The sequence below is a fragment of the Quercus robur genome, chromosome 2 (assembly GCF_932294415.1).
Source record: "Quercus robur chromosome 2, dhQueRobu3.1, whole genome shotgun sequence".
In the NCBI taxonomy this organism is placed as follows: domain Eukaryota; kingdom Viridiplantae; phylum Streptophyta; class Magnoliopsida; order Fagales; family Fagaceae; genus Quercus; species Quercus robur.
This window is the reverse complement of record NC_065535.1, coordinates 410,714-426,952: the sequence shown is the minus strand read 5'-3', so window position 1 is coordinate 426,952 and position 16,239 is coordinate 410,714. Positions and strand designations below refer to the sequence as shown.

At 33.7% G+C, this 16,239-nt stretch overlaps 1 protein-coding gene and 2 long non-coding RNA genes across 4 annotated transcripts; 2 read left to right on the top strand and 1 right to left on the bottom strand.

The window, feature by feature from the left end:
• The first annotated feature begins 3,979 nt into the window (after positions 1-3,979).
• LOC126707739 (uncharacterized) lies at positions 3,980-11,176 on the top strand. Its single transcript, XR_007649053.1, has 3 exons — positions 3,980-4,577; positions 10,636-10,723; positions 10,949-11,176. It is a non-coding gene; the product is annotated as an uncharacterized LOC126707739 (long non-coding RNA).
• LOC126707748 (uncharacterized) lies at positions 5,107-5,645 on the top strand. The gene is made up of 2 exons (XR_007649059.1): positions 5,107-5,193; positions 5,418-5,645. It is a non-coding gene; the product is annotated as an uncharacterized LOC126707748 (long non-coding RNA).
• Positions 5,924-14,608, bottom strand: LOC126707725 ((S)-coclaurine N-methyltransferase). Of its 2 annotated transcripts, none has more exons than XM_050407600.1 (8): positions 14,367-14,608; positions 13,975-14,083; positions 13,366-13,590; positions 12,741-12,840; positions 12,515-12,625; positions 12,245-12,328; positions 12,009-12,067; positions 5,924-6,346 (listed from the first exon to the last, which is right to left on the bottom strand). In XM_050407600.1, the coding sequence occupies exons 1-8, from the start codon at positions 14,551-14,553 to the stop codon at positions 6,154-6,156; spliced, it is 1,068 nt and encodes a 355-aa protein (XP_050263557.1). In that variant the 5' UTR covers positions 14,554-14,608; the 3' UTR covers positions 5,924-6,153. The 2 variants fall into 2 exon arrangements, with proteins under 2 accessions (XP_050263557.1, XP_050263549.1); XM_050407592.1 differs by lacking the exon at positions 5,924-6,346 and adding an exon at positions 11,387-11,809 and having other exon boundaries at positions 14,367-14,607.
• Positions 14,609-16,239: the final 1,631 nt, after the last annotated feature.

Below are 16,239 nucleotides of genomic sequence, written 5' to 3'. Positions count from 1 at the left end.
TTAATTTGCTTCCTTTCTCTACCATTCCTTATTATGATTTTATATTTTTATATACTGGTCTCTGTATCATTTTTCTTCTCCTCCTTAATTTATTATCATTCTTACGCAATTTCTTCTTGAAAAAGAAGATTGTGTTAGATCAAATACCTATATAATATTTCTTATATTAATGTTTAACATTACTATATAAATAGCTTCTTCTTCTTTTTCGTATTTTATTTTTGCTCATGCTCAGTTTTGGCTTTTGGTTTTGGGACTAAAGTTGTAGTACCATCCTAATCTAAAGTAATAACAATTTCAAAATTATTAAGGAATCAGCTTACTTTGAGTAAAGACAAAGAAAACATTAATTCTGATTCTCACTCATCAAGAACAATGACAAGCAATAAAAGTGGAAGATGCAAAGCCTCGATCAATATACAAAATATAATATATCTTTGTAATTTGAAATTCTGCATCTTCTTCACAATCAATTTAAAGGTATTGCTGGGAATAATGGAAAATTTGGAAGGACGAATAAAGTTTTTGTAGAATCGGCTGCTTTGCGTTTTTCTGAGTGCATACTGCATAGCGTGCTAGATGCTTTAGTAAACAAGCAATACTTTTTGTGAACTTCATTAATAAGAAATCATCAATTCTATTATTTCACATGAATTGATTCTTCGTAGCTAAAGCAAAACCGTGTGGATGTTTCCTCCTACTATTTTGTGTCTTTAATTTTCATGAATGCCAATTTTTGTTATACATATCTTATGAAATAAAAATACTAAAAATCGTGTTTTGAAAACATGATTTCAACGTATGTGTACGTATGTGTACGTATACACTGTGTCAAAAATTATTGATGTTTCATGCCATGTTGTATTCCTAATACTAATAGATGGGGCATGTGAGAGTGTTTTTTTATAAATTAAAAAAAAAAAAAAATCTACATTTAATTAAGCCCAATAATATAAGAAGTATAATAAATTAAACTTTATAATTTATAAAGTAACTAATTAAACTCCAAATTTTCAAAAATTAAAAAATTAATCCTTGTAATTTCAAAATTAACAAATTAAAACTTGAGGTTTAAATGTAATAAATTAAACGTCGTACCACTTAAGCGCAAAAAATAGTGTTTAATTTGTTATTTTATTATGAAACCTCAACCTTTAATGTGTTACTTTTAAAATTATGAGGTTTGATTTGTTACTTTTTAAGACTTTAGAGTTCAATTTATTACTTTTGAAATTAAAACATTTAATTTGCTACACCTCTAAACTATAGTGTAAAAAATGTAATTTTTCCAAAAAAATTAAAGCCTTTTTCTAACCCTTCTCAAATTGAAAAAAAAAAAAAAAAGCCTTTTTTTCTAACCAGGTCTAAGCAATACCTAGAGTTAGTTCCATAAGAATTATAGAATTAGTCACCATGCCGATGGAGACAGGTTAGACCTGTCAAAATAAACCCAAACCTGATAATTCACCGATCTTGACGGAAAAATATAAATTTGGGTATGGATGTTGGACCCATGAAAAATGGGTCAATCCATTGAAATTATTGGTTGAGTTGAATTGAGTCATGGGTTACATAGAAAACTTGTTTTTGAAAGGGGTTTATCCTGTGCATTTTTCTTTTTGTTGGTGATTTGTTTTGTTGTTTTTTTTCCTCTTTTTATTTATTTATTTGTCTAAACATGTTTCATCTGTTTTTTTAAGTCCAAAAGTCGAAGGGAGCAAGGTAGAGGAAGAGTTCCCCACCCCACCCCAGCAGCTTCTGGTCCTGGCGTAACGTAACTACTAAAACGGAAAACATAGGAATAATAGAAAACACAAAGCAAAGCGAATATCAATCAGAGTGGTGCCTGCTGGTGAGTCAACTTTGTTTTGACTTTTGAGAATTGAGACTCACAATCACAAAGAAAGCAGTGTGAATTTTAATTTAGAAGATTCTCAATGGGAGATAGTAAGACCTCTAAATCTCGTACTCATCCTCATACTCATTCATCAACATCCCCTTGTGCCCATCTCAGAGCTGCCTACCACAATTGCTTCAACAGGTTCCAAATCCTTTCTTCTTCTTTTCTTTTTTATTTTAATAAAAATTTATTTATTAGGGAAAAGAAAAGGGGCTCTCTTTTTCTTTTTCTTTTTCTTTTTTTTATTATTCGTCTTTAACAAAAAAAATTTTAATGTACAGATGGTATTCAGAGAAGTTCGTGAAGGGTGAATGGAAGAAAGAGGAATGTGTTTCTGAGTGGCAAAAATACAGAGCTTGCCTGGCTGTACGTATCTTCTTCTCTTCTCTTCTCTTTAATTGGAATATTCCATCCTTTCTCTTTTCTTAAACGATTGATTATTGTTCTGTTCTCAGGAACATTTGGATGATAAGCATCTGAGTCGATTCTTGGAAGCTGATACCCTTGTCAATCTCAACGAATCCCCTTAACGGACCACCTCACTAATATAATAAAGGTAATTAATTTTCTTCACATCTGGATTTACGTTTTTACCTATTCATTTCATCCAACTACAACTACAACAACATTCTTTGTTATTTTTATTGAAACTACCTTATCTTTCTTTCATAATCATGTCTGCTGCTATTCTATTCTAGGCCTATCCTTTCATGCTTGTAGCATACAATACGATTCAGGCCAAAACCTATTCTACAAGTGTTGTAACTCAACTCAACTTCCTCAATTGAATTTTTTAACTACGTGGCTGTATTAATTGACCAATGAAGTGAAATTAAACACTGTTATATTTTCCCAACAATAGTTTACTTCAACCATATGATTCATTCGCCAATACCTAAGACGCTACCTAACTTTTTCCCTGTAATTAATAGCTAGAACTTGCTTCTAAGTTTGGTCCCATATGAGGGACTTCATGAACAATGAGAGACCCCATCCCATGGTCTTTAATTATCAACAACTGGGCAGCAACATTGTTTGCTACAAAGGTGCCTACTAATTGTACTTCATAGGATAAACCACATTCCGAGCCCTATTCCTGTCATGCACTTCCCTTCAACAATTCTAATAAATGTCTTTCAATGAATTTGGTTCATGCATGGTGTTATGTGGTAGAGGATCCCTTCACATTATACAGGAAAAAATTTATAACTTTAAGTCAGCCATTTGATTGGTGTAGTTTGAGACCTTCAAATCAAGATATAGGATTGAGTAAAATACAAATATAGCAGAAGAGGTTCCATGCTTGGCTAGTCCAGAAAATTGCAGTTGTTAGTGGTATACTTGTATTAGTAATTGCTAGTTTTTTTTTTTTTTTGGTAGAAATGGAAAATTCATTAAAACTAAAGAGCAAACACAGGTTCAGGACATGGCCTGTTAAAGTACATCCCACGGCAGTCTGCTTCCAAAATAGAAATTAAGTCCACAGGCGGACTAGAAAACAACACAAAATCAGACTCTAAGTTAGGTCCTAAACTAGCTAGACAATCCACACTTCTGTTAGCTTCTCTGAAGACATGTCTAAAACTCAACTGGGGAATCTGGGTAACCAATTGCCTGCAATCATCCATAATAGAGAAAATAATAGTGTTAGAGTTTGATCGATGATTGAATGCATCAACTATAGCTCTAGCATCTAATTCAATTATAATAGCTTGAATATTAAACTGCAGACATAATAGAAGGCCATCTCAGAGAGCCCAAAGCTCTGCCATGAAGCTATTTGCTATCCCGATTCTCCTAGCTAACCCCACAACCCAGTTTCCATTCTCATCTCTTATGAGGCCTCCTCCTCCAGCCACGCCTGGGTTCCCAAGGGATGATCCATCTGTGTTGAGCTTCATCCAACTATTACTAGGCTTTTCCCATCAAATTCTCTTCATAACCATGTGTTTGGCCACCAGCGGCTTGCAAGCACAGTGGGTGTACTCTAAGGATCAGTTAATAATGTCCACTGCGATGCTTGGATTCAAGCTCTTGCTTTTGAACACCAGCTGATTTCTGTTTTTCCATATCAGCCAGATAGCGAACATGAAAATTTGATTCCCAGGAGGTTGTCCTGGAGCATGGTAACCAACAGCTTTGCAGTTAGAAGTGAGCCAGTCTTGAGGTTGGCAGAGCAGAAGGAGGTATTTGTATGATATATTCCCAGTTGGTGCCAGGTTGTTCTAACAATACAGCAATCATGAAGGGCATGCATGATGGATTCAGACCAGCATTGGCAGAGGGGGCAGGAGGTATCAATCAGCATTCCCCTAGCTGCTAGGCAATCTTTAACTCCTATAATCTGGTGCATACATTTCCAGATAAAAGTTTGGATCCTGTGCAAGGTGTCTAACTTCCAAATCCATTTGCCCTGAAAAGGAGAATCAGGCAGCGGCTCTATGGCTAGGAGATAGGCACTTTTCAGGTCAAAAGCACCCTTAGGTTGCTAGTATTGCTGCTATTGGATTTGAACTTCTAGATGCAGGTCAATGGGTGTCTTTCCCACTATGGGTGTCTTTATAAACTTGAAGTCCATGTCTGATACCTTCCACCAGCATGAGTGCATGACTGACCACTTGTATTGTAGGTGGTAGTGGAAGCTTCATTTCTGCTACTCTTCCCATGCCTTTTATTTGTTAATTCTTATTATCTCTCATCTTCTATGATCTGATTGGAGCTTCTTGTCTGCATAACTGCCTTTCATTATGACAGTTCCTGAAGTGTTATTGAAAAAATAGTGCACTCAAATTAATAGTGAAATAGTCGTTAAGTCATAATGAATTGCATCTCATTGACACCGCCAAGGGCATCTCGACCTTTATAATAGTTTGATAAAATTTAGATAAAGTAATTTAACTACTTAAGTGTTTTTTTTTTTTTTTTTTTTTGTGAGAAGAAGTAATTTAAGCGTTGAATGTTAAGTTTTCTAATTAAATTTAATCATGATTGTATTGACCAATAAATCTTTTAAGTAGTTGAATTTAATGTAATGCCTAGCAGAGGATAGTATCACAAATAACCCCATATAAACTGTACGAACAACTTCTTGTGTGCTTATTTCTGAAAGATCACCAAACTCAAGAGCAATAGGTTCAGATTACGATTTATGCTGTAATTATAGTGGATGATTGGCTGGTAATAACAGTTATGTTTTTTTGTCCAGAGAAATTAAAGTGCTTATGCTTATTTGTGGAGATGAAAGAAGAGATGTAACATAGGGCTTGTCAAGGGTGGATTGACAGCAAATCAAAGTAAGGACCTTTGGTTCCTGCTAATCTGCTATAGACAAAGAACGCTCATTTGCTAATCTAAGCTCTTCAGTGTCCGTAGTTTGTTACGTGGAATTCTTTTTTGCACCTCTTTGATCATTAACTAAATAGTTAGAATTTTTGCTACCCTTCTTTCCGTTCCTTGCTTTTGTTCTTTGATTTTTCAACTCTCTATGCTTATATGTTCAATTCTCTTTATAACTCAGAAATGGATCCGGTTGACCAAGTTACTGGGGCTTCCCCTGTCTGGTGATGGTGTGTTCCAAACCAAAACCACTTTGATAATGTGTTTTGATGAGTGGTAGAATGATTTCAAGTCCCCGTATGATCTGTTAAGTAAAGGTTCCACATGTTTTAGTGGAAATCAATGTAGTGGCATCATTAAACAGTCTGTATACCATTGGCAGCGGTATATCACGTTTGAAAGTTTTTTATTCTGTCAGTGTGGTAGATATTATTTCATATAGCTTGAATATTGGTTTCCACCTTGGCCCAAAATCAGCCTATTGCAATGAATCTCACGGCCAAGGAAAAAAGAAAAACGAAAGAAAAGAAGAGTACAAATACAAATACATGGTACTTGAGAGTACAACCTCATCTCCAATTTCCATGATCAGCATGGCTTTCCTAGACTTCCATAAACTAACATGTCACAAAAAACAGTTGGTAACATAACAATATAAGGTAGAACAAAACTCAAAACACAAAATGGTTCTGAACAAAATAAGAACCGTAGCATCAATTTATGCTTATATCAGTGATAATTATCACTTGAACATCCTTGAAATAACTCCACATGTAAAAATCACTAATGAGTATTTCCACTCAAAACAAGTGACACTTAATCAAAATGATAGTAGATTGATTCCTTGATACCATCTTAAAATGGAAAGTCTCACAAAAAATTGAAAATCAATTAGGAAGAAGCTTTGGCTTCTCCTTTTATTTCTTTTTGAATAAGAAATGCGCAACCATCCATTCTTCTCCATCATTGTATCCAAAGAGCTCTGCAACAGCGATGAAGAATGTTCTCCAGTAGACAGTCCACTTCACAGCAGAATCCTTGCCATAGTTTGATTCCATAATTGGCTTTATGGAAGACAAGTTCTTGTCAATTCTTTTCAACCACTCTTCACTGCAAAACAAAATGTTCTCAGTATTTTATTTTATTTTTGTGTCCCGTGGTCTGAGATAGACAGCAATATAAGTTAGAAACGGAATAATCACTATCAAAGTTCAGAACTTCTGGTTAGAAAATTAAGATTCCTAACCAAGCCCACCCTGACATCCTAAAAAATCAAATCAGCTTTAGTATTACCTAGCGGTCATCCTTACCTTGTCTGTGCATAGTGCTTCCCATTCACCAGCCAATGATTAACAACAGAAACATCATCCTGCATGAAAACCATAGCCAAGAAGTCATTGACATGTGAAACTAACTCTATAATACCTCATGGTTTTAGTATGATGACTGATCATATGATGGTAGACTGCATTCTATGATCAAAAAATTCAGTACATTATGGGAATAGTTGTCACAAGTTTGAGAAGGCAAAGTCTATGGAACTCACCTGAAAATAAAGAAGCAGATTTGCTGAAGGCATTGTACCTCCAGAAAAGAAGTATCTAGTAATCTAGTCATCTTCATTTATGTCCTACTTAAAAAGTTGGCAGGAGACTGTCCTTACTATTACATGTAAGGGTTTTATTTCCGGAGTAATTCTATAAAAGAACATCTACAAGTACTGGAAATCATATCTTGAATAATGCCAAAACCATAAGTGGCAATGTAGACTCATTCACTGTCAAGGTTTTTTATTTTTTTTAAATAAAGTCAATATACCTCAAAGTGGTAAGCAAATGCTTTATGGCAGAAACGATAAATAAAGAGAAAGCTGTCCTCTTTCAACCACTTGGATATCTTCTTCAGAAGATCCTCATAGTTCTTCATATGCTGTGTCAAAGGGTAAAACTAATTCTTGAACCATTTCAACAATAAACGCCAAATCTAATCTATGGCACAGCTTTAAATAATGAAAATAACAATAAAAGAAGAAAAAAAAAAAAGACCTCAAACATTTCGATGGAAAATATTCGGTCATAGGATGCTTCCATTTTGAATACGCTAATATCTGCAATAATGATCTCCACATTCTGCAGCTGAAGATCCCTACAAAACAATTAAAAAGGAGTGTTTTAGGCCATTGCTATAGCATTAGCATGTAAGCCATTCTGGTTTAAATCTAAGAAATTGAACAAAGTTTGGAGAGAGACTCTTCAAACTTCTCATATATCTCATTTTTTTGTTTAAATTTTGAAAATCTAACCGTTAAATTTCATGTTCCTTATGTTCTTAACATGCATATCAAATTTCTTTCAAATTGGATATTATTTACTATTTGATTAATAAACTTATCTTTTATACACAATTTTAGATCACAAAAATTTGAAATTTTAACATTTGTTTGATGAGATAGCAATTGATCTTTGATTTTTTTAAAATTTTACATGCATGAAGAATATAATAAGAATATGCAATCTAACGGTTAGATTTTCAAAATTCACATTCAATGTAGAGATATATAAGGAGTTTATAGAGTTTCTCTCCAAACTAGTTTGGAGAGAAACTTTGTTCTAAGAGTTTGGAGAGAAACTTTGTTCTAAGAAATTAAAGTATCCTAGTGGTAGTTATAAGAGTAGCATACCGACACTGTTCTTCAATATGTGATTTCTGGGTTGTTGAATTACAAATTCCTGTAACCCTACAATTACTATACTTCCAAGCAATGTACAAAGAGAGTGACCCCCAGCCACATCCAACATCAAGAACAGTGTGACCATCTTTTAACTGTGACCTCTCACAGTAGAGCTCCAACATTGTTTCTTCAGCATTCTCTAGGGTTTTTGAGTTATCAGAGAAGTAACAACAACTGCACTAGTCATGTATACAAAACATATCAGGTTAACACAATTTTCTTTGATATTAAGCTATATATGCTAACAGCCTAGTTCTAGAATTATATGAAAATATCAACAATTTGCTATATCTCCATAAGATTTTAACAATGTAATAGTATAAGACACAAGCATATCCGTTTGGATTAGCATTTAGGTCCAATTTTTAAAGCTGATTTGCTTAAATACAATTTGTGTTAGTTTTTTTTTTTTTTTAGGTACAAGTGCAGTTTTGTACACTTTCAACAAATCAGTAAACTCAAAAGAAAATTCAATTTGTTGGTGTTCATCATATGATCAATTACTTTCAGAAGCAAGCAATCCGAGCCCTATTCCTGTCATGCACTTCCCTTCAACAATTCTAATAAATGTCTTTCAATGAATTTGGTTCATGCATGGTGTTATGTGGTAGAGGATCCCTTCACATTATACAAGTTAAACACTCTACAGGAAAAAATTTATAACTTTAAGTCAGCCATTTGATTGGCGTAGTTTCAGACCTTCAAATCAACATATAGGATTTAGTAAAATACAAATATAGCAGAAGAGGTTCCATGCTTGGCTAGTCCAGAAAATTGCAGTTGGTAGTAGTATACTTGTATTAGTAATTGCTAGTTTTTTTTTTTTTTTTTTTTTTTTTTTTGGGGTAGTAATGGAAAATTCATTAAAACTAAAGAGCAAACATAGGTTCAGGACATGGCCTGTTAAAGTACATCCTACGGCAGTCTGCCTCCAAAATAGAAATTAAGTCCACAGGCGGACTAGAAAACAACACAAAATCAGACTCTAAGTTAGGTCCTAAACTAGCTAGATAGTCCACACTTCTGTTAGCTTCTTTGAAGACATGTCTAAAACTTGATTGGGGAATCTGGGTAACCAATTGCCTGCAATCATCCATAATAGAGAAAATAATAGTGTTAGAGTTTGATTGATGATTGAATGCATCAACTATAGCTCTAGCAATTATAATAGCTTGAATATTAAACTGCAGACATAATAGAAGGCCATCTCGGAGAGCCCAGAGCTCTGTCATAAAGGTATTTGCTATCCCAATTCTCCTAGTTAACCCCACAACCAAGTTTCCATTCTCATCTCTTATGAGGCCTCCTCCTCCAGCCACGCCTGGGTTCCCAAGGGATGATCCATCTGTGTTGAGCTTCATCCAACTATTACTAGGCTTTTCCCATCAAATTCTCTTCATAACCATGCGTTTAGCCACCAGCAGCTTGCAAGCACAGTGGGTGTACTCTAAGGCTCAGTTAATAATGTCCACTGCGATGCTTGGATTCAAGCTCTTGCTTTTGAACACCAGCTGATTTCTGTTTTTCCATATCAGCCAGATAGCGAACATGAAAATTTGATTCCCAGGAGGTTGTCCTGGAGCATGGTAACCAGCAGCTTTGCAGTTAGAAGTGAGCCAGTCTTGAAGGTTGGCAGAGAAGGAGGTATTTGTATGATATATTCCCAGTTGGTGCCAGGTTGTTCTAACAATATGGCAATCGCGAAGGGCATGCATGATGGATTCAGACCTGCATTGGCAGAGGGGCCAGGAGGTATCAATCAGCATTCCCCTAGCTGCTAGGCAATCTTCAACTCCTATAATCTGGTGCATACATTTCCAGATAAAAGTTTGGATCCTGAGCAAGGTATCTAGCTTCCAAATCCATTTGCCCTGAAAAGGAGAATCAGGCAGCGGCTCTATGGCTAGGAGATGGGCACTTTTCAGGTCAAAAGCACCCTTAGATTGCTAGTATTGCTGCTATTGGATTTGAACTTTTAGATGCAGGTCAATGGGTGTCTTTCCCACTATGAGTGTCTTTATAAACTTGAAGCCCATGTCTGATACCTTCCACCAGCATGAGTGCATGACTGACCACTTGTATTGTAGGTGGTAGTGGAAGCTTCATTTCTGCTACTCTTCCCATGCCTTTTATTTGTTAAGTCTTATTATCTCTCATCTTCTATGATCTGATTGGAGCTTCTTGTCTGCATAACTGCCTTTCATTATCACAGTTCCTGAAGTTTTATTGAAAAATAGTGCACTCAAATTAATAGTGAAATAGTCATTAAGTCATAATGAATTGCATCTCACTGACTCCGCCAAGAGCATCTCAACCTTTATAATAGTTCGATAAAATTTATATAAAGTAATTTAACTATTTAAGTTTTTTTTTTTTTTTTTTTTTTTTGGTTGGTGAGAAGAGGTAATTTAAGTGTTGAATGTTAAGTTTTCTAATTAAATTTAATCATGATTGTATTGACCAATAAATCTTTTAAGTAGTTGAATTTAATGTAATGCCTAGCAGAGGATAGTATCACAAATAACCCCATTTAAACTGTACGAACAACTTCTTGTGTGCTTATTTCTGAAAGATCACTAAACTCAAGAGCAATAGGTTCAGATTACGATTTATGCTGCAATTATAGTGGATGATTGGCTGGTAATAACAGTTATGTTTTTTGGTCCAGAGAAATTAAAGTGCTTATGCTTATTTGTGGAGATGAAAGAAGAGATGTAACATGGGGCTTGTCAAGGGTGGATTGACAGCAAATCAAAGTAAGGACCTTTGGTTCCTGCTAATCTGCTATAAAAAAAAGAACACTCATTTGCTAATCTAAGCTGTCCAGTGGCTGTAGTTTGTTACGTGGAATTCTTTTTTGCACCTCTTTGATCATTAACTAACTAGTTATAATTTTTGCTACCCTTCCTTCCGTTCCTTGCTTTTGTTCTTTGATTTTTCAACTCTCTATGCTTATATGTTCAATTCTCTTTATAACTCAGAAATGGATCCAGTTGACCAAGTTACCGGGGCTTCCCCTGTCTGGTGATGGTGTGTTCCAAACCAAAACCACTTTGATAACGTGTTTTGATGAGTGGTAGAATGATTTCAAGTCCCCGTATGATCTGTTAAGTTAAGGTTCCACATGTTTTAGTGGAAATCAATATAGTGGCATCATTAAACAGTCTGTATTCCATTGGCAGCAGTATATCACGTTTGAAAGTTTTTTATTCTGTCAGTGTGGTAGATATTATTTCATATAGCTTGAATATTGGTTTCCACCTTGGCCCAAAATCAGCCTATTGCAATGAATCTCACAACCTCATCTCCAATTTCCATGATCAGCATGGCTTTCCTAGACTTCCATAAGCTAGCATGTCACAAAAATCAGTTGGTAACATAATAATATAAGGTAGAACAAAACTCAAAACACAAAATGGTTCTGAACAAAATAAGAACCGTAGCATCAATTTATGCTTATATCAGTGATAATTGTAACTTGAACATCCTTGAAATAACTCTGCGTGTAAAACTCAGTAATGAGTATTTCCACTCAAAACAAGTGACACTTATTCAAAATGATAGTAGATTGATTCCTTGATACCATCTTAAAATGGAAAGTCTGACAAAAAATTGAAAATCAATTAGGAAGAAGCTTTGGCTTCTCCTTTTATTTCTTTTTGAATAAGAAATGCGCAACCATCCATTCTTCTCCATCATTGTATCCAAAGAGCTCTGCAACAGCGATGAAGAATGTTCTCCAGTAGACAGTCCACTTCACAGCAGAATCCTTGCCATAGGTTGATTCCATAATTGGCTTTATGGAAGACAAGTTCTTGTCCATTCTTTTCAACCACTCTTCACTGCAAAACAAAATGTTCTCAGTATTATATTTTATTTTTGTGTCCCGTGATCTGAGATAGACGGCAGTATAAGTTAGAAACGGAATAATCACTATCAAAGTTCAGAACTTCTGGTTAGAAAATTAAGCTTCCTAACCAAGCCCACCCGATATCCTAAAAAGTCAAATCAGCTTTAGTATTACCTAGCGTTCATCCTTACCTTGTCTGTGCATAGTGCTTCCCATTCACAAGCCAATGATTAACAACAGAAACATCATCCTGCATGAAAACCATAGCCAAGAAGTCATTGACAGGTGAAACTAACTCTATAATACCTCATGGTTTTAGTATGATGAATGATCATATGATGGTAGACTGCATTCTATGATCAAAAAATTCAGTACATTACGGGTATAGATGTCACAAGTTTGAGAAGGCAAAGTCTATGGAACTCACCTGAAAATAAAGAAGCAGATTTGCTGAAGGCATTGTACCTCCAGAAAAGAAGTATCTAGTAATCCAGTCATCTTCATTTATGTCCTGCTTAAAAATTTGGCAGGAGACTGTCATTACTATTACATGTAAGGGTTCAATTTCCGGAGTAACTATAAAAGAACATCTACAGGTACTGGAAATTATATCTTGAATAATGCCAAAACCAGAAGTGGCAATGTAGACTCATTCACTGTCAAGGTTTTTTATTTTTTTTAAATAAAGTCAATATACCTCAAAGTGGTAAGCAAATGCTTTATGGCAGAAATGATGAATAAAGAGAAAGCTGTCCTCTTTCAACCACTTGGATATCTTCCTCAGAAGATCCTCATAGTTCTTCATATGCTGTGTCAAAGGGTAAAACTAATTCTTGAACCATTTCAACAATAAACGCCAAATCTAATCTATGGCACAGCTTTAAATAATGAAAATAACAATAAAAGAAGGAAAAAAAAAAGACCTCAAACATTTCGATGGAAAATATTCGGTCATAGGATGCTTCCATTTCGAATACGCTAATATCTGCAACAATGATCTCCACATTCTGCAGCTGAAGATCCCTACAAAACAATTAAAAAGGAGTGTTTTAGGCCATTGCTATAGCATTAGCATGTAAGCCATTTTGGTTTAAATGTAAGAAATTGAACAAAGTTTCTCTCCAAACTAGTTTAGAGAGAAACTCTTCAAACTTTTCATATATCTCATTTTTTTGTTTAAATTTTGAAAATCTAACCATTGAATTTCATATTCCTTATATTCTTAACATGCATATCAAATTTCTTTCAAATTAGATATTATTTACTATTTGATCAATAAACTTATTTTTTATACACAATTTTAGATCACAAAAATTTGAAATTTTAACATTTGTTTGATGAGATAGCAATTGATCTTTGATTTTCTTGAAATTTTACATGCATGAAGAATATAATAAGAATATGCAATCTAACAGTTAGATTTTCAAAATTTACACTCAATATAGAGATATATGAGGAGTTTATAAAGTTTCTCTTTAAACTAGTTTGGAGAGAAACTTTGTTCTAAGAAATTAAAGTATCCTAGTGGTGGTTATAAGAGTAGCATACCGACACTGTTCTTCAATATGTGCTTTCTGGGTTGTTGAATTACAAATCCCTGTAACCCTACAATTACTATACTTCCGAGCAATGTACAAAGAGAGTGACCCCCAGCCACATCCAACATCAAGAACAGTGTGACCATCTTTTAACTGTGACCTCTCACAATAGAGCTCCAACATTGTTTCTTCAGCATTCTCTAGGGTTTTTGAGTTATCAGAGAAGTAACAACAACTGCACTAGTCATGTATACAAAACATATCAGGTTAACACAATTTTCTTTGATATTAAGCTATATATGCTGACAGCCTAGTTCTAGAATTATATGAAAATATCAACAATTTGCTATATCTCCATAAGATTTTAACAATTTAGTAGTATAAGACACATGCATATCCGTTTGGATTAGCTTTTAGGTCCAATTTTTAAAGCTGATTTGATTAAATACAATTTGTGTTATTAATCAGTAAACTTTATTTTAGGTACAAGTGTAGTTTTGCACACTTTCAACAAATCAGTAAACTCAAAAGAAAATTCAATTTGTTGGTGTTCATCATATGATCAATTACTTTCAGAAGCAAGCAATCCAAATTAAACAGAAAAATGAATAGAAAATACCTATATTTAAGATTGTTTCCAAGGACGAGCTTGAAGAAAGAGGTTGGGAGTTCATAATGCTGAGTCTTTGGATCATCAGTCTTGATGGCTATGGGCATCTCTCTAAGAGCTGCAACATAAAACCTTTTCATACACTCCTACTTCCAATTAATTAATTAGCCAAAAACAAAAAGCTTATTCGAAAAGTTTCACCTTTACACATATAAAAAAAGGGGGTGGGGGGAACATATCAAGGCAGCAACATTCCTAGAATCTGAAACCCAAACCCTTAACATAAATTCATAAATGACCGAGTAGCTAAATAATAATAATAATAAAAGAACTCAATTGAATAAACCCAGTTAAAAGTTAGAATAGAAGAGATGGGTAGTAGTAGTAGTAGTAGTAGTTACAAAGTACGAATTGGAGGAGGTGGGATAGTTGGAGTTGGGCAGAGGGCTTGTAACCGGAGCGAAGGCGAGTGGCTAAGAGGAGACGGGTCAGCTTCCTAATCACGGCGTCCGGTAGCAAATTCCGCTCCAGTGAACCCAACATCAACCGAACTGTCGCTTCGTACGGTACCTGCGTTATCTTATTCATTCTCTCTCTCTCTCTCTCTCTACTTGATGATGCTTTCCTTCCTTTTTTTTCTTTTTTCTTTTTTCAACAGGTTATAAAGAGATTTTCTATTGCAATTGTTTTTTGGTACTTTGTAAATTAAAAATTTTTTTTTTTTGGTAGAAATATTTAAAATTTTTTGTACTAACCAGTCGTTTGCTTAATTAAGGACACATTTCCAAAATTATCTTATTTTATAATTAAAATTCATAGTTTTAAATTATTAATTAAAGTATATTTTAAAATATGAAGTTTCTTTCTTCTTCTTTTTTCTTTTTTCTTTTTTCAATGGCCTAGAAATGGATTCATTTTCTGTTGCAAGTGTTTTCTGGTGCTTGGTAAACTTTGCATTTTATTTTAAATTTATCTGTTATTTTTTTACTAATCATGATTAATTGTTTTTTTATAGAGATTCTTATGAAATTTTAGAATATTTCAATATTAATATAAATAAAAGGGGGAAGTGTTAATTTCTTCAACTTGGTTCACTTGACTAACCTATTTTTCTCCATTAATAACTATATTATAGAAAAAAATTATATTATTTTGAGTCAATTACATAGAATAACTTTTGTTTATAAACTTATAAAAATTAAATTCACCAACCTTATATTGTTAAAAATTATATATAACTTTTACTATGCAATGTTGTTGTGAAATTTTAAAGTACTCGCAAGTGCACGAACCGTATCGAAGTATAGTTTGATAAGAATGAAGCCGAACCCACAGGGACTTGAATGAACGTAGGAAAATTAATCAAATCTTAATCAAATTAATCCTAATCTAGTTTAATAAAAATTGGTTGTTTGAAGTTAATTATACTTAGCAAATAATTAAACTAAGAAAAGATATAATATAAAACAGTAAAGAGATGTAAACAATCTAAAGAAATGAATTGAGGTTTTAGAATCTACCTTGTTAATTCATATTAGTATATATTTACAATCATTAATTTTTTCCAACCACTACATGATAATCTAGAAATCAATCTTGCTACCATGGAAAATATTATCGTTGAAACTTCTATTTAAATATCTAAAGCATGCTCTTCTTCGCTTCTTAGGTATAAAATCAAATCATCAATTGTATTTGTTGACAAACAAATCACAAGAGATATCCAAGTTTATAATCAAGAAATAATAAACTAAGTATTCAATTAATTAAGACAAATCTCAAATCATGAGAAAAACATGATTGAACTCATATCTTAAATCTCATCTTAGTCAATTGATATGTAGCAAGAACAATTTAAATCATTAAAGAACAACTATTGTGGGAAAATTAAATCTTTAACAAGGTTTCATTTTCAACCCTAATTATAAATTTAGCTACTCGTGGTAATTGAAATAAAACACAAGAATAAAACACTAAACATTAAACTAGACAAATAAAATAGAGAAATAAATAGTCACAATACTATTATGGAGAAAAGGTACAGAGAAGCCACATGTAATACTACCTCTTACTCCAATTTTCTGTTTTGCATCTCAGCCCTAGCACTAGCCTTTCTATTTTCAATTGTTTGCTCATATTTATTTATTTTATTTTATTTTTTTTGATAGGATCGTTTGCTCATATTTATATATCACACAAAGACCGACCTATACCACTTAAAAGAGGAATAAGTCTAGTGCCACACATTTTGGCACAACAAATGCCACAACTCGC

Bases quoted from the DNA above. Each gene is read 5' to 3' on its own strand.
- LOC126707725 (XM_050407600.1), bottom strand. From the start codon at position 14,553: ATGAATAAGATAACGCAGGTACCGTACGAAGCGACAGTTCGGTTGATG. The intron at 12,841-13,365 runs GTATGCTACTCT...ATTGTTTTGTAG, and splicing joins CATATTGAAGAACAGTGTCG to GGATCTTCAGCTGCAGAATG. The intron at 12,329-12,514 runs GTATATTGACTT...ATTTTTAAGCAG, and splicing joins CATTTGCTTACCACTTTGAG to GACATAAATGAAGATGACTG.